Genomic DNA, 26,551 nt, shown 5'->3' on the forward strand with positions numbered 1-26,551 from the left:
GCCATAATCCTACTGTGGGGACAATATGTTTTAATGCATTAGGAGGGATTTTTCACATTACTGTTAACGAGTTCCTATTGTACAACAAGCAGAGACTTTTGTATTACCTTGTATGGGAGAAGACGTGAGGACTCACTTAATTTATCATCCTCATCACATATTTTTGGATCCCCATCAATATGATCATGTCAATCTCCTCTCCTCGGCAACGATTGAGGGGCTACAATTGCAGAAGAACTCAGTCGTCGAGCTGAGTCATATTGGCCACGCTGCTCGAGTTGTCCCCAGATTCCAACAACACATCACAATGAGTGCAAAAATTCATTGACATCCTTGACTGTCCTCATTTCATTCCCTGTTTTATTACTGAAAAATGCCGGAGGGACTGTACTCCGGTTTGCTTGTTTTGGTCTAACGGAGGAAGCTAGAGGTCATTATGGTGAAGGTTGGTAATTTTACTCCGCCGTCGGTGCTATGGAGAACAATCCGTTTATTCTTATTTAAATCCTAGTTGGTAGCAGATTATATTGTTATAGGTGGTCTTAGACAGAAGGTGGAGTGTCTATGCATTAGCAACCAGGGGACAAAGGAAGGAATGTGCACTAGCGAAGCGGGCGTACGTGGTTGACAATCCCTCCAAATTCAGAATCTCCTATTAGCGGCGCATTACAGCCTCCTATTCTATGCAAAACATCACTGATACCGAACAGGGGCAATTTCCGTCGCCGTTTAGCTGAAGACCATAGTAGCTTTGGCTCGCCTTCAGTCAGGAATATCACATTATTGTGTAGGATATCTAGCTCTATTACTTTCGCCCCGCTCTTTTTTTTTCTACGCTTCGATCATAAATATTTAAATTCAGAATTTCGAGTCTCAATGACACTTCAACTTTGCTCTGAGGCGTACTCCATAACATCCAGTATCCCAGCATATGTTCCTACTCCTTTTTCATATCCTACCACTAGTGAAACCCAAAAGTGTTCATATATTCCAACACTATATGATTCGACCCCAGAATCAGCTACCTAGCATTGAGCACTTATTTTATATAGCCCGGCAATAGCGCGCTGATCATGCTGGGTCTGATTGTTGGGTCCTTTTGTCATGACTATGGTGTCGAAATAATTTACCACATGGGAGCGTAGTCGCGATAGTTCATTGCTGTGAGACAGAAGTCGTGAAATTTTATTACCATGATAGCGCAGTGGAGATAATTTAGTGCCATGACTATAAACTTTGGACGACTTTATTCATCTTAACTTCATCCCTGCTAAGCCCTATATGCAGTCTATAGAGTGAACATGCAAGAGCTCTAACATTTGAAGAGCTTCGTTCTAAACTTCACTAGAGGAGCGGAGAAGACGTTTTCTGTCGTTTAGTCCCAAGGAGGATAGGACGGCCCCGGCCCGACTTGCTGCGTATAATACTGATTACTGTAGTGCCGTTTCATCACGGATATCGAGACTTAAGAGTGTAATATTTTAGTCGCAAAAGGAGCTAGACTAGTCTTTCCTTCCAATCAGCACTAGACAATCATGCAGCAGAGCTCAATGCGTTTTTTGGGCCCAAGGGAGGTTTCAACCCGTCCTGCTGGTTTTCATAGTTGTGTGTTGTGGTTTCCTTCCAAGGAGGACATTTAGGTTAATGGTGGCATGATTTAGTACTAAGCGGAGGGAGACATTAGCTTCCATGTTGAACTGTTTTTGTGGGAGGAAGGGGTGTCCTTGTGTGTAGAGAGACGGAAGGAGGGTGCCGTAGTGGTGTTTCTCTACGTTAAGGAGTATGAGGAAGAGGAGGGGGTGGAAAGAGCCTAGCGGAAGTGAATTGGGTGATCTGTCTCCATGTGGCGGCTTCCCTCAGGAGTTGCCGCGTCATCGCAATGCCAGGAGCGGACATAAGGCGCGTAACCTAATGTAAGCGAATAATCCCCTGACCTAGAGCTAATTGGGATTCTACTAGTTGAATTGGCGTAGTTTTGAAATGAACTGAGTGGAGCATGTACTAATACAACCAGCGGTGCATGGGTCCAGAAACGTCATTGTTTTTTGAGAATATCCAGTTATTGGACTGCATCTGAGACGATTCCAAGTATTCATATTATTTAAGGGGAATAGTGACAATTACGCCATATTCAGCTCGTAATTTTCTATCTACTGAAGTACCAAGTACGTATTCCAATTCTATCTAACGCCCCCAACGGGATACCATGTGGTTGTTGCTAGGGATTTTTTTTGTTTCATCCCATCTTGTGTGTTCCAGCATCTAGAGATCTAACTATATTCAGATCATTCTGCAATTTTCTTGCCATTCACTCACAGCCATGGCTCTAGTCTTTAGGATTTTTATTTATTCCAGTTTGAACTACACAGTAATACAAGCATTTTCATGCCGGAAGAAAGAGACATAATTCAATTCTCCAACTATTTTGAGTCTCGATCCTGGTTGGGCTTGGTAACACATTTGTCTCGAGTGCATGCTAGGGAGGAAGCCGGGAAGAGGTAGAAGGGATTTATGTAGCCGAAGGTGCCGCCAGATTAGTTAGGTTTTGTGGCGAACTTGCCGAAACCCTGGGTTATTCTCAGAGAAGCAGTTCGAGTCACACTGTAATTCATCTAGAACTAGATCGTTGGAGGATGGGTTGCCTATGTTATCCTGAAGGCAGAATGAATTCATGAAGGAGATAATGCCTAGTTCTAGTTACGTAAATAACCAACACCAACGTCATTGCGCTGCAGTGATGTGTCGATGACTGGGGTCAAGTTCACCCAATCGACTGTGTAACGTGTTCAATCTCCCCGTTGGGTGAACCATCCCACTGGAGAGTACCATTACTTTGACTTTTTTAGCGAATCAGCCACGCATTCAGGACGAATCATCATGCAGCACTCAAGTACGACGATTCGCGTGACTGGGGGTTCCATTGCGTGAGTAGACCCGCAACTACATAAATACTCTAAGTACAGGAGACAAAATCTTGGTAAGAGACGAAACATTTCGGGATGGTTATCGTATATTACAATGCAAAATAACTGGCGGCAAGGAGATTCGTAGAGAGAATAGCAATTCGCATGACCTAGCGGAAGTTATTTGAGGCAGCTGAGGGATCTAAGAACGGCTTTCTATCTTACTAGGATTCGCCTTTCCGAGCTCTATAGCCTACTTTTGCCCACCTAGAACACCATATTCATGATCATACCTAACGGTCGCATGTTATATACTAGGGCTGTGGAGAAGGTCTCAAAGCTCTCTCGATGTCCGCATCCCTTGACGAGAGTTGTCGGCTTTGCCAATAATCTCCCAGTTCAGGTGGTGGGTCTGTAGGTCGGAGGGTGTGGATAGGCGTGAGCGGTGTCGATGAGGGTATAACGCTACAATTACTCCACTCATCCTCAAATTCAACGCGAGCAAGCGATCGTGTTGTGGTGGTGCTATTCGAACGTAGTGCTTGCCCGCTCGACGTTGGCTTGAAGGAGCGTGGCCATGGTGTTTGGGTAAGATTACTGCTGATATGGCGTATGCGGGAAGGTGATGTCGTTGACGTGATAAGAGAGTTTAGGAAGGGGAGATTTGCGAAGCAGATGATACCCGTGGCCTCAGCCCCGTACCAAAGTAGGTGCATCGGGTTTGACGAGTGAATTATTACATAGTATCGTCCCAGTATCGCTGTAATAAGAACAACGGCCCCAAAGGCCAAAAGTATTGCAAGAAGCAGCTTCCGCGGTGTTGGAATCATCGGTATCGGAAATATGAGGACAGTTAGGATAGTCGTGGTGTCAAAGAAGAGGGTAATGATAGAGTGAGCATGATATGTAGAGCATTGTGCTGCATTACGTTAATTGGTAAGTCTAGGGAGTGGAAAGCACAACCATACAGGTAGTCGGTGACATGTTCCAGTAGCCCTGGACAGGGCTGCAAAGTAGCGGTTGTAATATTTGGATGATGAGGTATGTGAGCAGACAGTAAGCGGATGTCCAATCGAGGTATCGACGCTCTTTCCCGCCAGGGCTACCAAGAAGTTAGTGTCTCTCCAAAAGGTCAAATTCAGTTGGTCGAACCCAGTAAGACATACAATATCCTCCTGTACAGAATTAGGAGACATGCTTTGACAAGCCAAGAGCTCGTAATTTGAAACTCTTCCAGAGCGAATCTCATTTTCAGACCCCATACTACGTCAGGCTTATCAGAACCTAGTAGACTCTCATGGCGCGCAACTTCGTTCGCACACACAATGGTTCCGGTAAAGGGGACCTATTTAGAGTGGTAAGTGTCACGTGATTTACCACATTTCGCCTATCTATGTGTGATAGGTTCCATGACTCACCAAAATAAAAATCATTAGCCAGTCATCTAATTGAAGGTTCGAGAATGAACCCAGCGTAAGTCGTCGAGAAATGCTTCTATTCGTCAATATCGTTTATGAGGGTTGAGCGTGGACGTCACATGGGCAGCTTACATTCGTAAGAGGATTAAACATGTGCCAATTACATACAGTGTCGATGATTCAACGGTAATAACGGAGAATGAGGTGGACATGACTTAAGAGAATATAACTGTAATGACTGACGAAGGTGACAGATATCATAAAATAGGGAGACGTGAGGACAGACAGAGCAAGGAAGGATCCTGTCGGGAGGTTTAAGACTCCCTGTGTATCCCTTTGTCGCGGATGTAATCATAGCCAGGACAGGAGACCTAAGGCGAAGTCGAAAATCATACAAAGACCGTTGCTTGTTGCTTCTATTGAATGTTCTTTGCGAGCCTGCAAAAAAAGCATTGTGTGTCGTTGCCATCCTGGAGCAGGGTGACGATAACACATGGTGGCTGAAGTCATCCTACAAAGGCTGGGAAGGGACTCCGCTGAGCAAGATGTTTGCGTAGACACCGGCGTGCGTGAGAGATGAAGATGCTGGCGAGAGGTCGCGATGGCTGATGAAAGTAGGACTCACAGGGATGATACGGTGGTTGAGTGAGCCGAGGTGTGAAGACAGAGTGCCGTCCCTTGTCGGCAAACTCGGCAAGACATAACAAAAACAACAACATCCATCGTGATTGGATGTCATGGATCTTCACCACCAGGCTTGGAGACGCGTTCCTGATCCTCAGCGACGGGACGAAGCGATCTTGGACAGATGATCTCGGGGATCATTTGGGCGTGGGGGGCCATTCCATGCTTTGATCCATGGATTGCGCTTCAAACCCTGGCACGCCACACTCTCATGGAGTCTGAGGATAGAGCAAGTGATTCTGAAGAAATCGCTCTGGAATGACTCTCGTGCAGTAGTTGTGCGAGAATCAGTCCACCGTGAAGAAAGAAGGCCAACATCAACGAATGCCCTCTCCCGATGCCTTCACAGAAAAAATATTATCCGAGAAACCGTAACCAGCCGGCCGGACTTAGCCCCCTCTTGATGCATGGGCTGGATGCTGCCAAGAATTCAATGATAAATCTCCACCGCCACCAAGCCATCTCGTCTCAAATTTCCTCCTTTAATTCAACACATCCCGACCGACTTCCATCTCCTGACGAAAGCTGCTGATCCAATAACGCAATGACCACCTTAAAAGACCCCTCCATCACCCCCTCCACATTCTCTACCACGCGCTTTGATTATTTAATCGTGGGTGGGGGCACTGCCGGTCTCGTCGTTGCGGCCCGTCTTTCTGAAGCCAGGGGATCTTCCATCACGGTTGGGGTGCTGGAAGCGGGGCCGAAATCTCTTGACGACCCGCTCATCAATGTGCCTGGTCGATTTGGAGAATCCCTGGGTGGTCAGTACGACTGGCGGTTCGAAACTGTCCCGCAACCAGGCCTCAATGGGAGGAGGCTGCTTTGGCCGCGCGGGAGAGTTCTTGGCGGGACGAGCGCTCTGAATTTCATGACCTGGACGAGAGGAAACAGGGAAGACTATGATGCATGGGAAGAGCTCGGGAATGAAGGATGGGGGTGGGACGGCATGTTGTGAGTGAGTTTCGTGGGGCATCCCTCCTTGCGAGAGGACATTCTACACCTACGCAAGAGCTAAATATCTTCATCACTGCCTTAGAACTCACCCTGCTTTTATGTACCTGGCTCACCTCTTCTATTGAACTAATATCTGATCAGGAAGAAGAGATTGCAGTCGAAAAGGACATGGGAATCTGGAGCTGACCTATTCATAGGCCCTTCTTCAAAAGAACAGAAACACTCCACCAATCAAGCCCCAAACATCAATCTCAACACCAATCACACTTCAACACCGAGTTTCACGGCACAGATGGGCCAATCAGTAGCATTTACTCCAAAGATTTCTCTGCCCCACATCAACACTGGCACGCTACGCTGAACAATCTTGGATTGGAGACGAACAAAAGCCACTTTTCAGGGTCGAATCTAGGCGCATTTACGACACTGACGTCTGTGGATCCGGATACGCGGACTAGGGCGTCTTCCGCAACCGCATATTATCTACCGAATCTTGGGCGAAGTAATCTCCATGTGCTTCCAGACGCAACCGTTCACAGAGTGTTATTGGAAGGTAGAGATGATGAGTGGGTGGCAACTGGCGTTGCATATGCTTGTGGTGGTCAAGAGTTCGTCGTGAGGGCCGCACGTGAAGTCATTCTTTGTGCCGGCAGCGTGCAGTCGCCCCAAGTCCTTGAACTCTCCGGCATCGGAAATCCAGAAATCTTGGAGGCAGCAGGCATTTCTGTGAAAGTAGCGAACTCAAATGTTGGGGAAAATCTACAAGAGCATATGAGAAAGTACCCTAGGTTTCCCTTCCTCGTTACAGATAAAGTAACCAGTTATCAGTGACGGCAGCAATCTACGAGCTCCCATCCGATCTTATTGGGCCCGACGAACTCCGCGCAGATTCCGTTCTCGCAGCCGCCGCCCAAGAAGCCTACAAAACCTCCCAATCTGGGGTCTATGCTATGCTTCCCTGCGCCCTCGGCTACGCCTCACTCTCGCAGGTTATTCCCTCCCCGAAACTCAGATGGATTCTTAGCAACCTTCCCACAGCAGAAACTTCACGTGATAAAATCTTATCAAAACAGTTCACAAACTCGAAACGCGGACAGATAGAATATCTTTTCGACTTGGGCAACTGGTCCCCATATTTCAAGTCCGAGCCGGGGAGGGTTTATGGGACGATGCTTATGATGCTTCAACTTCCCCTGTCTAAAGGAAGTATACACATCACTTCATCCTCCATAAATGACAAACCAGCTATCGATCCAAAGTATTTCGAAGGCCCCGGTGGTGAATTGGACTTCTCCATTATGTCTTACTGTCAACGCTTTGCTGACAAGATCTGTCGCACTTCGCCATTATCTAGCATCATACAAAAGCGTGTGTACCCTCCCGAGTCATTTTTTCCTTCTCCGTCCGAATACAAAGAAGATTTTACTTCTTGGATTCGCTCCTCTTGCATTACAGACTGGCATCCCATCGGCACCTGCGCGATGGGCGGACATGAAGGCATTAAAGCCGGAGTCGTGGATGCAAGATTAAGGGTCTATGGCGTGAAAAGATTGAGAGTTGCGGATGCCAGTGTGATGCCCTTGCATATTTGTAGTCATCCACAGGCAACAGTTTATGCGATTGGAGAGAAAGCTGCGGAGATGATACTCAACGATTGGGGATCGTGAGGTTTGGCTTCGATTTCCTTGTCATGTTCACTTAGGGGGTAGGCACAATTTTCCTCCGCGCTATTTACCTTGTGGGTAACCCCAAGATGACTAGTTCAATCGATAAAAACTCATCCATTTAACTTCGATCCACAAGCTCAGTGGCTAAATTCAGAATCTTCCGTGTTTTCCGCCCTCTATCCCTAGTCCAACCTGATTTGCATTTGAGTTGAAAGAATACACCACCTTGAAAACCTAGAGTATAAAAGCCCTAAAATAGTGTCCTAACCAGACGCCACCTCCGGTGGCCAGATAGATTTCAAAATGTGTCGGCATTTTGACGTTCCACGGAAAGGGTGCTGTCTGCAACAACTACTGGCAGTGATTAAGCTCTCCCAAGATGACAAAGCTTGCCTTGTACCCACCTTCAAGACTGAGCAAATGGTTCGTTGTGCTCTCGAGCGACGTTTCCGAGGCGATATATTCTCTGCTCGATCCATACTCAGTCAAAATACTGGAGATTTTTGATTGCGGTATCGACCACGCTAAATGTCAAGGAGACTCCAGCTTCTTTCGTTCTATTCATGATGAAAACAAATTAGGAAAGTTTTCCCACTTCAGCGCAACAGCCCTCGTGGATATACAGTCACCCACCCTCACCATATAGTGATGCGTCTTTGAAGTCTCAGTTACATACGATTAAAGTACTGTCTGAACAGCACAGGCACATGGAGCTGTAAATGTGTATGCTCTTCTCATCTCCTATGTTTTGACACACATAGTTTCAGCAATTGGTCTTGCAAGATTCCGCACGGGGATTTCACCAACACTGTTCACCGGAAAAAGCTGGTCCTATTCAGCTCAAAGGCGACGGAACCAATAGCAGCCTCATGGCAAGGTGGATCGGAGTCTCTCCACAAACATGGTTAGGAACCACAAAGCACTATTCCAAGAACGTAGAGACGTTAAATTCTTCTTGTAGTCACAGATCTTGACATCAACTTGGATAAGGTGCTACCAATTCGTGTTGTCATTACTGAGTTGATTAGGGCCGTCAACCCCAATTTATCGTCGACCTTATCTGCATCATTTTTAGAGGCCTCTACATCCTGAATCCACTCTCCCACATGCAGCCGATCAATTGCAACTGTGCCTATCTCAGAGGTCATGCCGATACTCTGGCAATGTTAGACTAAGTTTAAGACTTTCCTTCACAAGCGGATTGAATCAATCGAAACCTCAGAATTCCCAAAGAAGTAATGTCGCCATTCACCATCGTCTCCTGGGATTTGGATACACCTGGCACAAGATCGGGTAGATTGTTGATCAGATCTTTGATAAAAGCGGTAAGCGTCTCAAATTTGGCTTTATCATGAATCGCCTATTTCCTCTTCGCTATCGTGTTAGGTTGTAGTCGAGTATCTAGTGGAAACAGCCGCTGAAACGATTTCCGGAAGCAGCTGATTGCTAACTGAATCCTATAGCGGTCCCGAAGTTTATCAGCGTTCAGACAGAGATACAATTGACTTAAGGTATCTCTCTATAAGACCTTGTTTCGAACTATCTAGTTCCTTATTGCATCCTTCTTTCGGATCTTGAGTTCTCGACAAGATCACCCCAGGTGAGTAATATCTCCTTTTAGTAGTCATGTTAGATTAAAAGGAGTTCGGGGTAGCCTGGAAGTAATAAATACATTATAAGCAAGTGCTGAGAGTGAGGCCCACGCCACCGCACCAATCAGAAGGCTGATGGGCTCGAACGGGTCCATGGTGGACGAGAATGTGTATAGATCAAGAGTAGAACGTAAAGGATTGAATAAAAACTAAAGGGAGACTAGTCAACTTCAAAGTCTAGATATACGCAGTTTTTCAAAAGATGTAGCTGAAAGACGCGTACTGATCTCGTGTGGCCGGGCTGAATTTGCTTCCGGTTTTACGGCCACCTTGGATGTTTGTACAGCCTTCCCTCCTACATAACCTGCAATATTCATACCTCAGCATATTCTAACAGTGGCTCCCTAGGACCTTTTGACAGAAGTATTAACGAGAATGGAACGGCCACGAGGGTATTTGAAGCAGTGGATTGGGAATTGACGCTTAGAAGAGGGGTAATCGTGCAGTCTAGTGGGTCTGAAGTAACACTAAAGGAAGGGATGTAGGGTAAGCTAGAATGTACTTTCGAGATGTGAGTTAACTCCTCCGATCTCGCATCGCCTGCAGCAGGCTTTAAGGAGTCATGCCGTCTCTTCACCCACCGCTTGGAAGAAGTCCGCTCTTCGGGGTACTGGCCGCATTTTATCTGTCTCTCAAGTTCCAGGATTGGATAGTGGAAGCTCTCAAATATTTACGCCGAAAACTATACAACACAGAAGAAGAAGACAGGTTGGAAACGAAAGCCCACGAGGGTATCAAAGATAAAGCGTAGCAAAGAATTTGGTATTGGGTGCTGATGGCATTGCTTATGGTCCTTGCTTAGATGCTGCTCTCCTGACGAGATGTGAACCGGAACCGAACACCAGCGAGGGCATCAAATATAGACCACGACCAATATTTTGGCATAAAGCCTTCAGCAGAAACAAAGAGATTACACCAGAACAAGAAAGGGAAAACTATGATATTCGAAATGGCATGGATACGTGCGTTTTATAGGGACATCCACACCTAGACCTGTATAAGAGGTTTGATGGGAAACCAAAATTGTGAGCCCGGCTCTCAGCATACGATAACAAGCCTGGGGGCCATGATCTTAATTGGTACAATATTTATTCGGTTCTAATTTGATAGTATTGCAGGGATAAAACCATACTGTTTTATGCAGGAGAACCTTGGAAGCTATGGAAGGATTAAGTTCGAGAGTTTGGACTCTGGCTCATACTTTCTGCTGCTGGAATTGGAACGATGATATTTTCAGGTACTTGTCAAAATTTATCGCTGTACGCTCTAATGATAGCTAATGCCCTAGAATCATTCCAGCGAACCCCTAGATTGCTTAAGGAGACTATACAAGTAGCAGGTACCCGAGCTCTACCACCTCAACAGAAGTCGAATGCCTCCACCCCATCCACTTCATACCGAATCAACTTCATTTTCTCCAAATGCAATTAACAGCACCGTCAAAATTACATTCGCGTTTCCAAGATTTAGCTCGCGGCGGTGAGAGCGACGATGTTACGACATACGTTTGGAAATTTCAGGAGCAGTATCACTTCCATGGGTCACCTAGGCCCCAAAATGTACCAAACCCAAAACTATCAACATGAAAAAACAACTACAGCTGCGAAGCGCTACGTGGCTACTATAAACTACCTAGTTTACGTTTCGAACTCATACCTCAAGATTATACACATACATCTAGCTCTCTCTATACATGCCTTTTCACGTCGTCTCAACCTCTCACAAATACGTCGAAACCGAACCTCCTAAGCATAGCTAGCCCACCCGGAATACAGCACCGCCAAATTCCGCTCATCCGTCGCCATCTGAATAAGCTCATTAACTGTCGCCCTTGTACTTAATGTCTTACTCAACTTCTTCTCCACCACACTCAAAGCCCGTCCCGCCTCGCCCGCCTGCTCTTCTCGTTTCTTGTTACTCTGTTCCCCACCATCGTCGATCACACCCGATATTCCAATCGCCATTGCCGGGCCAGGGGTGCTACCAGGCATAACGCTTCCCGCTCTACTCGGACCGGCGCCATTTGCTGCGTTCGTTTCTTGGGGCCCTTCTTGCATCCTCTTTGCTTTCGTAGGTGTTACGCTCCAGTTAACTAGGGGGTCGTAGCGCAGGACATTTAACAGCGTCATAATCGACTCGCGTTCTTCCCGAAGTGTGTCCATGGTGAATTCACAGCACCTCCTAAACACACCTTCTGTTTTCGTATACCCCATTGCATCGACTAGGTCGCGGGTGAGCCTAAAAGGCACCACTTCAGGAACAGGTAGAACGCGTCCGGCTTCGAAACTAACCCCGAGGTCGATGTGAACGACTTCTCCTGATTTCTCATCGAGGAGGATGTTGTGGCAATGGCGATCTCCGAGGCCGAGAACGTGGCCGAGGATGGAGATTGCGGCTGTGGATCGTGTGTATGCTAGACGTCGTTCAAACCATTCGTCGGGGTCCTCGAACCGCTCGAGCAGGAAGTAGCGTAGGACAGGATGGAAGTTGTCTGCTGCTCTCTGCCATATTTTGACCCGTGTATTCAGTGAGTCGTTTTGGCATTTCCCGATTTCCTTGCGGCATTGTTCTGATCTCCAGTCACTCGGATAGTATTTTTCGTGCGCAGGCATGACGTACGAGTGGAGTGGCATGGTGTTTGGTACGAATTCCATCAGCCCGGATCGAGTGGAGAGGGGGAGGACTTTATAGGTGCGGATTCCGAGGTTGCGGATGCGTGTCGCTGTATGGTTCTTCAGAAGACGAGACACCTGATCGAAGACTTGCTCCATGATGGCGTCTTGCCGGAGGTCATCGTTGCCGGATTTAAACTTGGATTGAGTCAGCTTACGTTGTAGAGATGCACAGGTTGATACATACAAGTTGTTTGTACGGCCTGCCATCAGAAGCGAGTGCCGTGATGATCTTCGGTGCGCTGAGGCCGTTGGCAATTGTCATCCTTGGTTTGAACCCAACGATCTTGGGCAAGTCGCTGTAGTCGCAACTGGCACGAACCTCAATTGCTAGTGTGGCGGGAGGGACCCCCATCGGCGGAATCTTCTGAAGCATTGCCTTCGACTCTCCATACTTCTCCAGCGCGATGTCTCTGCCCATCCGGTTATCCTGTTCGTTCTTGAACATGGCAAGGTTGTGATAGAGTCCATTTGATTGATATATCACATTCCAGTACTTCCCTGCCTTCCTGTCGCTACCTAACATCTGGGCGATCTGAGCCGCAGCCCGCTGTCGAGACTTCGCCGACTCATCTTTTGAGCGGACGACATCCTCTCTTGTAATTGAACCGACCTTCATTTGAATAGCAAAGATCTGGTGCATACCATGATACGGGTGCTCAGCACAAATTCGGAACACTAGCTCAAACAAGAGCTTCTGGAAGTCGGTCGCTTCTGCCTGTAGTCGGGATGATAGTTGGTTCATCAGGAGGGCGAATTTACCGCTGGGTACTCTTGAGAGATAAGCTCGAACAGCCTCATTCGCTAAAGGCATATCTGAATACTCAAGCCATAGGGAGAAGACACGGAGAGCGTCGTTGTTGTACTCGTCGCTCGCTTGGAGTGAGAGGAGGTAATTCTCCAAGCATTGACGTAAGAATTGTTCACGGCTTTTGCGCAACCTCTCATACTCACCATGGTCGAGATTATACCAATTTTGGGCTCGCTGCGCGTTTCGTCGGTAAGTTTCCCTCATACTCTTGCTCTTGTCCGTTTGGCTCAGCTTTAAAAAGTCTTGCCATTCCTGGTGCTTGCGGTCCATTACCGTCTTGATACGCGCAATGTCTTCAGCGGCCTCTGGGCTTTGTAATTGCTTATCGCAGAAGAGGGCATATTCGTGAAAGACTTGCCCTGGGTATGTGCCTTGTGTTTGTCCTTTCAGCTCATGAATCGCCGGTTCGAGGTACTCCTTGATAATGGTATCAGGTTTGGCCAAACGAGCTTCAGCCAGATGATGACCCTAAGGGTGTTAGTATCAACTGTTGGATTCTTCGTAATTGTACTTACCAATTTCGCTAACAACACTGGTAGACTGATGTTAGTGGCTTGAGAATCAAAATTGGCATTATCGATAAGATGCTGGCGCATTCGAATGGATGTTTCGGCCTCGCCTTGCTCCCAAAGAACACTGGCGACCTCGTGTTGCGCGGCCACTTCAATGTCAAGGCCTACCGACTTGCATTGCTGCACGATATCTGACAAATAAGTAACACTCGCCAGAGATTCCTGAAGAGCCCCCTGTTTTCTGCAGATAGCTGATGACGAGACAAGCGCTTCCACTTCCATGTGACGAACTGTTCCAGTGCGTGCACATAGTGAATCTAGCAACGAGGGGTTGGTACTCAGTACGCTGAATAGCGTTTCTCGGCAAGACAAAAGTAGTCGAACGTCATCGAATCTACGCAAAATTTAGCAATCTAGGGGGGTGATAGCGGATTTGGGGGACGTACTCTCCTGCTCGCATCCATTTCTCCCGACCTTTCATTTGATCCCAAATATCGAGGAGATGTTCCGGGTTTGTGCAAGTGACAATGTCGTCTGCTTCTGTCAACACGGCAAGCGTTCGCAGAGGAGTTTTCATCGACGTAGAGGAACTGTCGCGACCGGAGAAGTAACTCATGGTGGCTAAGAATTGTCGGTTAAGCGACTTCCTGGCGCTCAAAGCGTCGGAGGCGTAGTGCAAGCTCTGGAATGCCTTAAAGAGTGTACTCGACTCGGTATGGTTCCCTTCTGGAGCTTTGATATCCCATTGACCAAGTTTCCGTGCAGTGTGGAGAGTGCTATCAACAACATCGTCCCCAATATCCTTGAATTGGTCGTTGGAAAGTAATGAGTGGGTAATGCTGTTCATGTTAAGTGATATAAGTGACTTAACCATTCCTCGAGAATCAACCGATTCGATCGCATTAGATCGCCGAATCTGGCTGTCTAGGCGAGCTCCGCGAAACAAAAGGCTCTTCACCCCATCTCCCTCGTAGTCCAAGCGATCCAGCACCGAAGACAGGCTAGAACCCCTATCTACTCCATAGAATGAGTCCGGTTCGTCCAGATTTTTGTAAATAGAAAGCTGCAGCTCAACTGGAAGTTTGGGCGGCCCTACTAGTATTGATGATCGTCTTGAAGTGCTCTTGACGATTGGCTGACCTGATGAGGTCTCTGCGAATAGTAGCGCACTTCTGTACATACCACAGAATGTTGCAGCTTGGGACGCTTTTAGGTAATCCACTTCCACCCATCGATCACGGTCGACTCGGGTTACCTCTTTCGGGGTAGGCTGGCTGCGGAGGTAGAGAATGGCCTCAATCAGGATTCGCACGTATGAAACGGTAGTCGAATCGCAGTTACTAAACCATGACATGGTTGCTTCAGACATAGTACCCCGAACAACCCTTTCTCCATCGAAGTCTTGTAGTAAGACGAGATGGAGAATATAAGGGAATAGCAGTTCTGCCATACCTTCAATGCCTTGAAGGATTCGGGACAATGAGCCTAGAATTGGATCTTGCGCAGCTACTTGGCACAGTGAAATGGCGAGATCTTGAATCCATGTAGATACGGATTTGGGTTGAGAAGGATATGCACTCTGCTCAAGCGTCTCAGTATGTACGACTGACCTGGGCTCGGGTTCCTCTGGCATAGGTAGATTGAGGGCGGTGCCAATGGGTACCGGTACTGTCTTTTGCAATTCTCCAACATAGGTGTCATCCGAGGAGAGGCGGGATATGAGCAACCGTACTCCATCTTCTGCCAGGCTCACCTCCTTACGATCATCGCTATAGAATAAGTCGATAATATTCTTGACGATTGCCGCACGCGAACTCTTACCTAGAGATGCTCTCGGGGAATGAGACTGGCCAGACCAGGGGCGGGACAGTCTTGCACTTCGCTTCACCTCTCCGCAAGCACTGAAGGTCCGGCCTAAGACTCTAGCTGCCCATAATAGATAGCCATCACCGATATTACTACGTTGACATGATTCCCATACCTGGGGTGCATAGTCAACTACGTCCGCATCTGATCCGAGGACGTCTTCTCGGGCGGTCAGTGCTGGCTGAAAGTTCTGGCAAAGGAGCCCAAGGGCAACCTCTCGTGAGGTCTTATTGAGAAGTCTTCGATCAGACCGAACGTCATCTAGTATTTCCAGCAGTAGCCTACTCTCGTCACTACCTTTTATTGAATTACCCTCAGTACGGACACGAGAAGCCGCTGTAATAATTGACTTGAATGCCTTGACGGCAGAATTTGAGCCACCAGAGGCGAGTGTATTGGCGAGTGACTCGAGGTATGTTGTGAACCATGCATGAAACATTTGCGCTTTGTTCATCGTTGCGGTGTGTTGAGACTGCTGGGTAGTGCTCTCCTGGGAGGATCCAAGGAATTCTCGAATAGAGATGAGGATAGACAAGCCAATCCCGGTTACGAAGTTGAGCTGAGAACTTAGATAGCGAGCCCCGTGTTCGAAGAGATACTGCACGATTCCTAGCGTATCCTCTGCGCATTGTATGTCTGTGAGAAATGGTCGTAGAGATTGAAGAGTCATGTGCAAAGGATACCCTTCATAGGCGACCTCTCCTGCAAGGGCGATGAGGATACGGACCTTACGGATGATGGACCGAGCGTGAATCGAACCAAGAGCTGGATGAATACGGTCCAGGAGCATCCGCATTACAAAAGTGAAATTGCTCGGCGTCCAAAAGCGTACCGGGTCACCACCAGTGCGACGGCACAGACGTTCAAGTTGGTCAATCAGATAGAAAGCAGAAAATGACGGCTCGATTTTTAGATCAAGTTCCTGACTGGAGTGGCTGATAGTGGTCATGTGGGTGAGCGCTTTCGCAGTGGCTGTGAACGCAGGCCGTTTCTCTAGAGTTTTACTGAAGCGCTCTTCGTGATCAACCGTTTGCAAGATGTGTCCCAGGACTCTGGGGAAGTGGTCCTGTATTAGCGAAGAATATTGCTCTGGTCCAACCAAATCGCGCAGAAGCATAGCGTTGCTCGCGTCAGACTTGTTGCGAGCAAAACCTTTGCATGTGTCCCAAGAAAGGGTATATGCAGCTGCTTTACCAATATTTCTCATCAATATATCGGAGCTTATAGTGCCAAGTTGTTGGGCTAAGTAGCCCACCTCTTCTTTCAGTCCAAGCATAATGGCTTGCCCTACAGCCTCGGACTCGACGTCACGGAGAAGGTCGTCCAGTTTGCGGTAGTTAAAAGTTTGAAACGGTATTTCTGAGAATTTCCGCTTCCGATCTAACCATGTGAAGATGATCTGAGGAGCGAAAAGCTTGAAGAGTGCCTGTGGATCTGCTAAATCTCTTGCTCTTGCTACTTCGAAAATACACCGCTGTGCATGGCTTGCTGCGCGCTCAACTGAGCCCGCTGTTGCGAAGATGCGATACACAGTTTGTCGCAAAAGGGTGTGCCATCGAGATGCTAGCCTGGCTAGTACTAGCAATCGAATGGCAATCCCTTCAATCCAATCATCGTCACCAGGCAGATTGTCGTCAACATCTTGTAGGATTTTGTCGTGTTCAGACAAAATGAAATCTTCAAAAATATTTGCCAGTCGCTCCGCAATGTGGTATTTCACTGTAATCTCTCCATGCGAAAGAAGGCCAAAGAGGCTCGTTCGAACAGATGGAGATTTGCGGTTCTGGCTGAAGTCGGGTTGGTGCTTGAGCAAGCCATGGAGGAAGTTTGCGATAGCCTTTTGAAGGTTTGGTGACCTCCTTACTCCACCTTTTTCCATTCCCTTGATATAATACGCGTACATCGCTTCTGCGTTCTCGTATAAGTCTTGGGCTTCTCGGTCATTAGGCTTCGGGCTCCAAACAAGGATAGTTCCAACCAATACCTCCACCACCATGCCGTTTGCTACTTCGGAAGTGTTAAATTCTCGTGCACAGGGATCAATAAGGCCATCACTAAGTCGTTCGAGAAGCCTCAAACACGATGTCCTTTGAAACTGGAAGCATGTTGAAAACAGGGCTCGTACAAATTGCCGCGAGCGAAGTAGTTCAGCCTCTGAAACCGACACTAGATGTTCAACGAACCCGGTAGGGACCACGTCCAACTGGTCGTCTAGATTATCGTCCAAAGATGCGATCAGATGAATGTAGGCCGAGCAAGATGAGCGGAGAGCCGCGGCATCAGTTTCGGCCTGAACATCATGTCGAGGGACCTCAGTATCGGGGTTGAACACGCCCCCACCCGGTTGGGAATTTGGAGTCTCGTCAATATCCATGAAATCATCTTCTTCAGCATAGAAGGATTCTTTCATTTCTGTTCGATCTCCGAGAGTTTTAGATAGATAGACAGCGAGCAGGAAGGTTCCTGCTTCTTTGAATGATACCCGTGACAACGTCTTCACTTGGCGAATGTCGGGAAGGCTGCGTGTGCAGACTTCTAGGACTGCGTCTACTTTGTATTGCTCAATGTCGCGTCTAGATAGGAAGCTCACGAACGATTGTGTAAGACTGTCGACGGAAGATTCAAGACTTGGGGTGCGACGATCATCAGAATCGCTGAGGTATCCAACAGCTGAGACGACAATGCAGAAGTTTGTAATGATACGCATCATGTCCGAGGTTATACCTTGCGGACTCTCCTTAGACCATGCTCTCCAACGTTGCCGGGTCTTCTCTAGCTCGGAAATGCAGAATTCGAGTAATTTGGTCTCCAGCTGCATAGGATGGTGCTCCGAAGGTGTGGAATCTATGAGGACGCGTTTCAGATCCACTGATACTTGAAAATTCTCTTGATCATCCAGTAGAAGCAGGTAGTGGGTAAGCTTCTTGTATTGGGAAGTCTGAATCTGAGCCTGCGCGATTGGGCCTAGCACCATGAAGGGTGAAGCATCAATAGGAGTAAAAGGCCGATCGAGACAGGAATGGAGTAAACGTAATATATCTCTAGCATCACAATGATGAGCATTTAACAAAGCATATGTTCTCTCCGGAAACATGCCTGCGACTGTTAGTATGAATGTGATTCTGCCAAGGACGCCATTACTTACTTGGCGTCCACTTGGTGAATAGCCAGTTCAAGATGCGTTCCGCCGTCTGGTTAAAGAGTGTTGGGTTTTCGGTGGTTCTTTCTTGTATAATGGTCGCCAACAAAGAGGAACTAGTTTCTGTGAGTAACGCCGGCCCACTGAGCTCGATGGATAGTAACATGCTTTGAGCAATGTCAGATATCGCCGAATAGGGAACGATTTCCAACCGAAGGAGAACATTCAGCAAATGACATGCGGCTCTGGACGAAGAGATCGATGTGATAACTCGAGATGCACTTTGCCACGCCGATATCCAAAGTGGCGATAGAGAAACATGACTAGCAGACTTTTGAAAGGCCGCCCTGTTCTACGTCAGATGTTGTCACCGTCCTAGAATTGGAAGACTTACGCTGCTAGCCCTATCATTGCCCATGTTGAATGAGCCGGATTTTCGTCTGCAATGTAAACAGTGAGCTTCTCCAACATCTGTTTAAGGTCCTCCGTGTCCAACGGGCCTTCTTGGGCCATGAAGGCAACGACTTGTAATGCAGCCCTTTTCGCACTGGATCTAGGTTCATAGATGTGGCGAAGGTACTCTTGAAAATGATGGGTAATTCGCAGTCGCTTTATCAGTATCTCTTCCCTATCTTCTCGTTCTTGAGATATTTTGCGTTTCCTCTCGTCGAGTATGAAGGAGAAGTGAGCAATAGCAGACACTGTCGTCCAAAGACCTTCACAGCGGCTATTGCCCGGCCCCATTGAGAATGCATATGTGTTTAGCGGATGAGTATCATTGCAAGCTTTGCCTATATGTCGAAAGCAGAGATGATGGTCTTCGAGATATTGAAGGGCCGAGCTTTCTTGTCTTCGCCGGTAATCTCCGTAGATTGTTTCTATGAGAGCCTCGAGCTCGGAACTAGTAGTTTCCTCGTGCGTTTCAGCTAGCATGCTCGAGATATGCGCTTCTGTGCGCATTAGAGTGATCAAGATCTCATCCCTAAGAAAGGGATCAGCCCACATAGACTTCATTATGGGCAATAGGTCTCGAATGGTGCTTTTGGTTAGGTCAGTGGAGTGAAGAGTTGTCCGCACTAAGATGGAGTTGATTGCAACGAATGCGGCTGAGTATCCACGGCCAATTTTTCGTTCCAGAAACTGAACCAAGGTTGACAATATTTGACCGGCCTTTTCCAGCACCGGGGCGTTTGAGCTTCTCGTTAGAAACTGTATACAATTCACGAAATCTTCCGCCGTGTGTACAAGATCGTCGGGGATTGACTTTGTCCTTGCGCCGGGCTTCAATGCTGTGTCAGCCGACTCACTGGGGGTACGTCCACGGCTAGACGAGAGGCCGGTGCTCGTCCAGCTGTTTGGAGGTCCCAGGTCGGGCTCTGTGAACAAGCTCGAGAGCGATTCAATGCAGAAGTCCACGGCAGCATCCCAACACTCCCGCGAAAGACGTTCGACGTGAGGCTGGTATTCCAGAAGCGCCCGTAGAGCCTTGGGAAGGTCTTCGAGCAGCGGTTTTACAAGCGCCCCACCCTTCCCCGGCAACACGTCGACTATGTGATCAACGATTAACTCGACTGTCGAGCTTTTGATTGCGCGAACGCCAGAAATTATGATGTGCCGGAGAGCAGTCGCGGAGAGAGGCAGGAGGACTGAGGTTTTCGCGGACTTGGTTCTGCTACGAAGCCATGACGACCGCTCGTCCCGCATACACTGGAACAGGGTTTCGCAAAGCGCAAGGTAGGCTTTGTTTCCCAGATTCTCGAGACTAGGCTTGCCACGGTTGTGCTTAAGGATGTGGATGAGATCCTTGAGACCATTGGTTCTGTCTATGACTCTGGTGGATGAGATGAGGACTGCAAAGCCCATATTAGACACGAAATCACCAGAGCAGGGGTACGCTTACCCTTTGCGTCCTGGATGTTGGTCGCCCCCATGTTGGAGAGTGCGGGTTCCTCTCCGTCTGGGGTGGACTGAGAGGGGACGAGGGCATTTCTAGGGGTAGAAGCTCAATTGAGGGCATCACTAGAGCATCGTGCTTCTTTCCAAGTGTCTCGAAAGCGCGTCGATGGATTCAGCCTGCCGCTTGGGAGTGCTTGCTGTTTCTGCGGAGCTCTGGCCGGGGGTGAAAGCTTCAGTGCTGACTAAGCGGCAGGGATGTAGCGCGTCCAAGCGCGTTCTTCTCCAAAGCTTCCAGCAGGCGCACATCAGGAAAACAGCAACCACGGCCCTGCTACTCCCACTGCCACTGCCACCGCGCCGCCTACCCCCTTGGCGCACAATGCGCAAACCGACAGTCTGATCTCACCATGGCTGATTTCCCAGAGGCGGACAGCCTCACCCGCCTTCAGGGCCTTCACCGTGACCTCTGTGCCTTGACGGATCTGCAGCTGCCGGTCTTGGAGAAGCTCGTGCAGAGACTGGAGGCCAGCCTGGACGAGTTCAAGGCGCTCCTCGACAAGCCGCCAAAGAACGACCAAAGTCGGAAGGCGCTGAGCTCCGGTACGCCGCTCTTCCTGTCGTTGAGAACGCTTCTAACATGTCCCAGGCAAGTTCCCAATTGACAACACTGAATATGAGGTCAACGATGAGTTCAAGCAGCAGACGCTGGAATTGGCGGAGGCCTTGGATCTTGACGAGCTGCAGGCCGCGGCCCTTTTCCTCGGCGCGGAGACTGAAGCCCTGGAGTTTGACCGTTCGCAGCTCCAGACCGCCGTGATCCGCTTCCACCTCCGACGAGAGACCCTGCTCCTGTGTCTGCGCATAATAGTAAAGGCCGCGCTAGACAGTGGGGAGGCCGAGGTCATGGGCCAGGAGACGCTGCTACAGGCGGTCCACCTCATAATGGGTATTGAGGGGGTCAATTTCGAGAATGCCCACAAATTCTGGGCCAAGTGCCTGACGAGCATGGAGGCTATAGAGAGGTGGCTGCATCAGATTTCGGAGCGTCTGCAGAGTGCCCAGGTTGTGGGCCAGGTGCCGCTGCCGGGCTTTGTCGAGATCATGACCCTCCAACGCCAGAGCCTTACTCGCCAACACGAGAACCTTGCTGCAATCTGCACCCACATGGTGAAACCTGGGTTTGCGAGTCTGGACAACTTCAAAGCTCTCCTGGAAAAGATCAAGACCCTCGACAGGCACGACATTATCACCATCCACTATGTGCCTATGTTCATCCGGCTAGCTTCTTGGGTAGCATTAGAGTCGAACACCAGCTTTAGTGATGCAAGGGCCCTGCATGCCTCCTTCATAGCTGGTAGAGAGAGCGATAATTGGTCTCTGCGGACTTTTCATGCTGCAGCCTTGACCTGGTGGTTGGCAGAGTACAGCGGCAGATACATCGACCCCAATCCCCATGACCCCGATCTCCGAAACGTCAATTTCGAAGAAGAAGCTAGCGCGCGATCTGAGGTGTTTCTAAAAGCTCTCAATGATGGAGCTTTCAGCTTTATGTTGTCTTTCTGCCAAGATGTCCGCCCGACTCGATGGTACGACCCAGCAAAAACGAGCATGATATCTTGGCTGCTCCATGACACCGCTGTCTTGCCGTCGGACTCGGCACAGGCCGAAGACTTCTTCAAAGTCCTTGTTATGGAGCAGCTGCAGACCTTCGTGGACTCCTTTATAACGAACATGCCCGATACTCTTCGAAGGCTCAAAGTTGAAGAGGATGATCAACGAAGGCGCCTTCAATCACACTTCCAGCGAAGCCCAGCAGAACAAACTCTGCATCTGGAACGGTTCTTAGTCATCATTTCATACGCCTACGACGGATTTGAAGAAGCCGCAGACGATTTCTGGAGTGACAAAGAGAGCAATCTGTATGGGTTCCTGCAATGGGCCGCGAAACGACAGCCTACTCCGCGCATCGCGGCTTTTTGTGAGATGCTCAGAGCTATATCCACCGGGGAGTCCAATGCCGAGTTTGCGCACAACTTCCTGATGGAAGAAGGAGCATCAGCCTCTGGAAAAATACGAAGAACGAGCTCTTTGAGCTACACGCACATATTCAATGAACTCATTGAGTTCCGAACCAATATTCACGAGCCAAAGAAAACTATTCAGGGCGCCTTGTATCAACAGGCGCAGCACCATGCAGATCAGATTGAGGAGCCAGAAAGTGGGAAAATGCTCGAGAGCTATCTACGTCTGCTTGCCCATCTCTGCCGACAGAGTCCCCTCGCACGGAACTGGTTATTGGACCATCCTGAATACAGTATCACAGGTCTCTGCTTTGGATTGTGTACGGACAAGGTCGACAGCCGCGTCCGCGCCGCTGCTTTCGATGCTATTTCCGGTTTACTTTCATACAAGAACGTCCAGCGTGCAACTGCCGTTTGGAATGATCTTGACAGCTGGACAGTATCCGGCTTCTATGTTGGCTCTAAACAGAGTAATGTCCCAGGCCCTCTTCATCGAGACGAATTTTGGGCTACGTTGGCAGACCAGTATGATGAATCCGTTGCCTTCATTAACCTTCTCCATTCTCTTGTGGAACCATATTCCGATGATCAGGGCCTTAATGATGCTCTGCCGTTCCCGGAGAGCCTAGGTTCAACCCATAGAATGCCCGGCATCGAGAAATATGTCGACTTCGCCATGCAATCAGTCTTTGCAGAGCGATCCCAGGACGTGCAAGATTCATTGGAGCGTAATGTATTAAGATGGAATTGTCTACGCTTTATAGTAGCGTCTCTTTCGACATTCAACGAGAACCTTGTTGTCTTTGCAAACAAGTCCAACATCACAGTTGATTCGGTCATCGAAGCTTCATCCTTAGCTGCCTATGTCACCCTTCATCCATTCACCCGCGTGATGGAATGGCTCTTTAACGACAAAGTCTTAAGAGCTCTTTTTGCAGCTTCCCATCACGATGTCAATGAAGTGGATGCATCACCATCAGATTCTCCTTTGGTTCAATCCTTAATGTTAAGCATTGAGGTCATGGACCTGATTATGAGGTTACAGGCAACATACCTTGACATCGTCAGGCCTTTTATGAAGCAACAACCCTCTATGCACCATCTACCGGTCTCTAATCCGGCCCTCGCCTCCTTTGAAGACGCGATCCTCAACAATTTACAGCTCATCGTCGATCTCGGACTTTACTGCGGCACCGGACACGAGACGCTTACAATTGCCTCTCTCCAGCTTCTCGAAAAGTTGTCTTCATCTCGAAAGCTCGCTGTATCTCCGGCAGGATTTGGCCAGCGTTCAGGCCGTAGCAAAATTGTCGGGATCTTGGAGAAAGATAATGAAGCCGAGCGTATCGGGCGCTGTCTTTTTAGCCTGATGCGACAAAGCGAGGATGAGATTGAGGCTGGTCAAGAAGCATCTGGGTACATTGTTAAACTTCGAATCCTTGACTTCCTGAACAGTTGTCTCGCCGCAGTGTCAACAAGGCCTACGATAGCCCACATCCTGCTCGGCCTTTCCTGCGGCAGCACAAGTGTGCGCGTTGCTGATGACAGCCTTTGGGCAAATGGGCAGTCTTTGTTCCACGCCATTCTAATACTTGCTGTGAACTACCCAGATCACAATGGGAACACGTTCATTGCCTGGCAATCTGAAATAAGGAGTCGATGTTGGCTGTTGCTTCAGAAATTGTGGAGATCGCCGCTGACAAGTTCGATCGTGATGGAGGAACTACGAATTAACGAGCTGCTATTTATCCAGGCTCCTCAGCTTGTTGCTGTCGACGGAAGCACATTATGGAATGGTTTCTCTCTTGGCCAAGCATTCGAACTCGAACAGCAGGGCAGCCCCGGATTTGCCGCTTTCCTCTGCGAACCATCGGCCATTGCTCTACAGAACTTCCTGCAGCAACGCGCAGCTTTTCTAGACTACGAATCAAGAGAACTGCGATTGACAGTCAGAGAGGGAATGCCGACACTCAAGTCACGGATCCAATCTGTTTTGTTGGGTACAACGATAAGGCCGGGCGAGGATCCAATTCCTAATCCAAATGTCTTCGATTTATTTGACTTTATCGAGTTCGACTTCCCAGAGAGACCATTAGCTGACCACAAACTGCTAGAAGGCATCAATTTAGCTGTTTGTCAAGAGGAAAAGGATGGTGTGATGCTCTTCGTATTGCCTTTGATCGAGCAGCTCTTCCTCCTCAAGATGAAGGTTTGGAAAAAAGAAAGCCCGCCTCAGGATGAGCAAAAACAGCTTGAAGAGCTTGAAGAAGCCCAACGGTTGCTCGTCTCTTTTGCCGAATACAATCGTCGGGTTCAGATTGTCAGCTACCATGAAGATATCCTCCGGTCGTGGGTCCAGCTATTGGTTGTTACGCTCCAGGGCTGCGAGTTTGACGTTAGCGCTCGAACTTCGTTCATCCTCCAAACGCTTCAAGTAATCTTACCTAAGCTTGAGATGGCCTACAACAGCGACATATTCAAGGCCCTGCAACTTGTTAGTCTTGCTGTGTCACTTATTCAAAGGATTGAATTCGACTCTACTGCGTTCGAAAAGACCAAGGCTGGGGACTTCGCAAATGACCGACTTTCGCAGCTCTTCCGCGCAGCCTTGGTTGGTATCTACAGTCCTGTATCGAACACAGAGCTCCGCGAGTACTGCTACCAGATCTGTTTCAGGTACATCCAAGGCACCTTTGAGAAAGCTACCAAGGGATCGCCATTGGGGCGTCACGTGTTGAACACGGTAAAGACCTGTGGGGACCACCTTCTCGAGGTAATATGCGACGATGCCTACAGTGGTCAAGGGACATGTAAAGTTTCTGCCCTACTCCTTCTCAATGCATTGGTTGCCGTGGCCATTCGACAAGAGTCTAAATACATTTTGGAAGCTTTCGTGTCACTAAACTTCATTGGTGTGCTAGTCGACAACATCAAGCACATCCCAGACGATCTCCGAGCCGCGGCAGCTCCCCAAGTCTCTATGCTCTTATCGTACTACGATGCCAGTCTCGCGCTCCTTCTACGGATATCCCAAACCCGCCTCGGCGCTGCGTATGTCCTGAATGCCGGCCTATTCCTATCGGTTCGAGAATCGCGTATCTTTGATGTAGATCCAGATATCGGACTCGGTAAGTCCCTTTTCTCTCTCTTCTACTCGCTATCTAATTCAATCGTGTAGAGTTCGACAACCCCGATGCCCTTAAAAAATACTATGACCTTATGCTAGCCATGCTTCGCGTCATCAACGCCGCAGTTGTTGCGCGCGGCCGCCAGAACGATCAGACCATCTTCCAAGCCAGGGAGTTTCTAAAGGAGAATCGACATTCAATGGTTGCAATTTTCAAGCGAAGTGTTAACGTAGGCGTTAGCGGGATTAATGGAGGATTGGGTACAACGATTGGTGTGAACGGCAGCGTTAATGGTGGCGTTGGAGAGGATTTGACGGATTTAGTGGATTGCTTCACTCTCTTGGTTGAAATTACGGGGTACTTGGAGGTAAGTCACTAACAAACGCAGCTTTTGGATGGAATGCAACGAAGCTAATTTGGAGACTAGTACGAGGATTCTTCGAGCTTAAAGAAATCGAGAGCGAATATCTTCTCGTAGAATCAATTTATGTGAAAGGGGGCTTTGCATCCTACATTTGAAGACTGGAGTGAAGTGAATTTTCGGGCAATGGATATGGAAGCTGGGTTTGTATAGTATGTTGTTCATAGATCATCTACACGACGAAATGCACCTCAAAACTAGTTCTTTCATACTTCGGTCTTCATCTCTATCTCCTTGCCGATTGTGTTGTGGTTCAGACATGCCTGCGGAGACCCTTTCCCCCTCATCTAATGCCAAGACCCGGATGTCAAAAAGTACCCGAGATGCCGAAGCCGAAGCTTACCATACCTAAATTTTTTCACATCCAGACGACCCTGGCTTTCTCGCGCACTGTACCAAGCCCTGCAATTTGATTACGAAGCGTTTGTTGCATTCCACGCTTTTCTAAGGTTGTTTCTCCGCGCTCATATCCAGCTTTCTGTCACTGCATTCCTATTTCCACGTACCCCTGAACCGTTCCTTCCGCCTTAGCAATGCAGTGCTTTGATGCATGCGCTTACTATATACGGCACTGGGATGTTGCAACATACTGGTTGCACTTTAGGTTGCGGCATCGGCCACTCGGGATGGGGAACGCAAAGACAAGTTGATATGGGTTATTCAAAATATGTGAAGTCTTGGTAGAGCGATGGGGAGAAGATTGTACGGTATATAAAGATGAGTGGGCATCTTCAGGATAGGGAATTTCTTTTCTTGCATTTACATTCTCACTACGTGACTTGTACTCTCTGCCGACGAGATTTT

The 26,551-nt window shown here is 48.4% G+C and overlaps 5 protein-coding genes across 5 annotated transcripts; 2 read left to right on the forward strand and 3 right to left on the reverse strand.

Moving 5' to 3' along the window:
• Positions 1–562: 562 nt before the first annotated feature.
• On the reverse strand, positions 563–2,308 carry BDR25DRAFT_359959 (uncharacterized protein; the record flags this gene model as incomplete). The annotated part of the gene is made up of 12 exons (XM_033696175.1): positions 563–652; positions 698–760; positions 836–905; positions 963–996; positions 1,040–1,161; positions 1,229–1,288; positions 1,364–1,433; positions 1,583–1,855; positions 1,935–2,001; positions 2,035–2,067; positions 2,119–2,184; positions 2,276–2,308. 12 exons carry the CDS (start codon positions 2,306–2,308, stop codon positions 563–565), a joined length of 981 nt encoding a protein of 326 aa, XP_033543023.1.
• A 741-nt stretch (positions 2,309–3,049) lies between these two features.
• BDR25DRAFT_269356 (uncharacterized protein) lies at positions 3,050–4,936 on the reverse strand. Its single transcript, XM_033687158.1, has 6 exons — positions 4,454–4,936; positions 4,322–4,394; positions 4,070–4,248; positions 3,872–4,005; positions 3,129–3,822; positions 3,050–3,073 (listed from the first exon to the last, which is right to left on the reverse strand). The coding sequence occupies exons 1-5, from the start codon at positions 4,531–4,533 to the stop codon at positions 3,218–3,220; spliced, it is 1,071 nt and encodes a 356-aa protein (XP_033543024.1). The 5' UTR covers positions 4,534–4,936; the 3' UTR covers positions 3,050–3,073; positions 3,129–3,217.
• A 568-nt stretch (positions 4,937–5,504) lies between these two features.
• Positions 5,505–7,629, forward strand: BDR25DRAFT_345756 (putative choline dehydrogenase; the record flags this gene model as incomplete). Its single annotated transcript, XM_033694080.1, has 3 exons — positions 5,505–5,959; positions 6,160–6,741; positions 6,777–7,629. The coding sequence occupies exons 1-3, from the start codon at positions 5,550–5,552 to the stop codon at positions 7,627–7,629; spliced, it is 1,845 nt and encodes a 614-aa protein (XP_033543025.1). The 5' UTR covers positions 5,505–5,549.
• A 3,252-nt stretch (positions 7,630–10,881) lies between these two features.
• On the reverse strand, positions 10,882–20,314 carry BDR25DRAFT_345757 (uncharacterized protein). The gene is made up of 7 exons (XM_033694081.1): positions 20,182–20,314; positions 18,676–20,131; positions 18,288–18,628; positions 13,723–18,238; positions 13,280–13,670; positions 12,141–13,232; positions 10,882–12,091 (listed from the first exon to the last, which is right to left on the reverse strand). Exons 1-7 carry the CDS (start codon positions 20,210–20,212, stop codon positions 11,027–11,029), a joined length of 8,892 nt encoding a protein of 2,963 aa, XP_033543026.1. The 5' UTR covers positions 20,213–20,314; the 3' UTR covers positions 10,882–11,026.
• A 172-nt stretch (positions 20,315–20,486) lies between these two features.
• Positions 20,487–25,937, forward strand: BDR25DRAFT_269363 (uncharacterized protein). Its single transcript, XM_033687159.1, has 4 exons — positions 20,487–20,777; positions 20,824–25,326; positions 25,377–25,693; positions 25,754–25,937. The coding sequence occupies exons 1-4, from the start codon at positions 20,585–20,587 to the stop codon at positions 25,802–25,804; spliced, it is 5,064 nt and encodes a 1,687-aa protein (XP_033543027.1). The 5' UTR covers positions 20,487–20,584; the 3' UTR covers positions 25,805–25,937.
• Positions 25,938–26,551: the final 614 nt, after the last annotated feature.

This window comes from Lindgomyces ingoldianus, assembly GCF_010093535.1.
Source record: "Lindgomyces ingoldianus strain ATCC 200398 unplaced genomic scaffold BDR25scaffold_35, whole genome shotgun sequence".
Taxonomy (NCBI): Eukaryota; Fungi; Ascomycota; class Dothideomycetes; order Pleosporales; family Lindgomycetaceae; genus Lindgomyces; species Lindgomyces ingoldianus.

Bases quoted from the DNA above. Each gene is read 5' to 3' on its own strand.
- BDR25DRAFT_269356 (XM_033687158.1), bottom strand. From the start codon at position 4,533: ATGTCCACCTCATTCTCCGTTATTACCGTTGAATCATCGACACTGTAT. The intron at 4,249-4,321 runs GTGAGTCATGGA...CACTCTAAATAG, and splicing joins GGCTAATGATTTTTATTTTG to GTCCCCTTTACCGGAACCAT. The intron at 3,823-3,871 runs GTATGGTTGTGC...AACGTAATGCAG, and splicing joins GAACATGTCACCGACTACCT to CACAATGCTCTACATATCAT.
- BDR25DRAFT_345757 (XM_033694081.1), bottom strand. From the start codon at position 20,212: ATGGGGGCGACCAACATCCAGGACGCAAAGG. The intron at 13,671-13,722 runs GTACGTCCCCCA...AATTTTGCGTAG, and splicing joins AAATGGATGCGAGCAGGAGA to ATTCGATGACGTTCGACTAC. The intron at 12,092-12,140 runs GTATGTATCAAC...ACTCAATCCAAG, and splicing joins GCAGGCCGTACAAACAACTT to TTTAAATCCGGCAACGATGA.
- BDR25DRAFT_269363 (XM_033687159.1), top strand. From the start codon at position 20,585: ATGGCTGATTTCCCAGAGGCGGACAGCCTCACCCGCCTTCAGGGCCTT. The intron at 20,778-20,823 runs GTACGCCGCTCT...AACATGTCCCAG, and splicing joins TCGGAAGGCGCTGAGCTCCG to GCAAGTTCCCAATTGACAAC. The intron at 25,694-25,753 runs GTAAGTCACTAA...TTTGGAGACTAG, and splicing joins AAATTACGGGGTACTTGGAG to TACGAGGATTCTTCGAGCTT.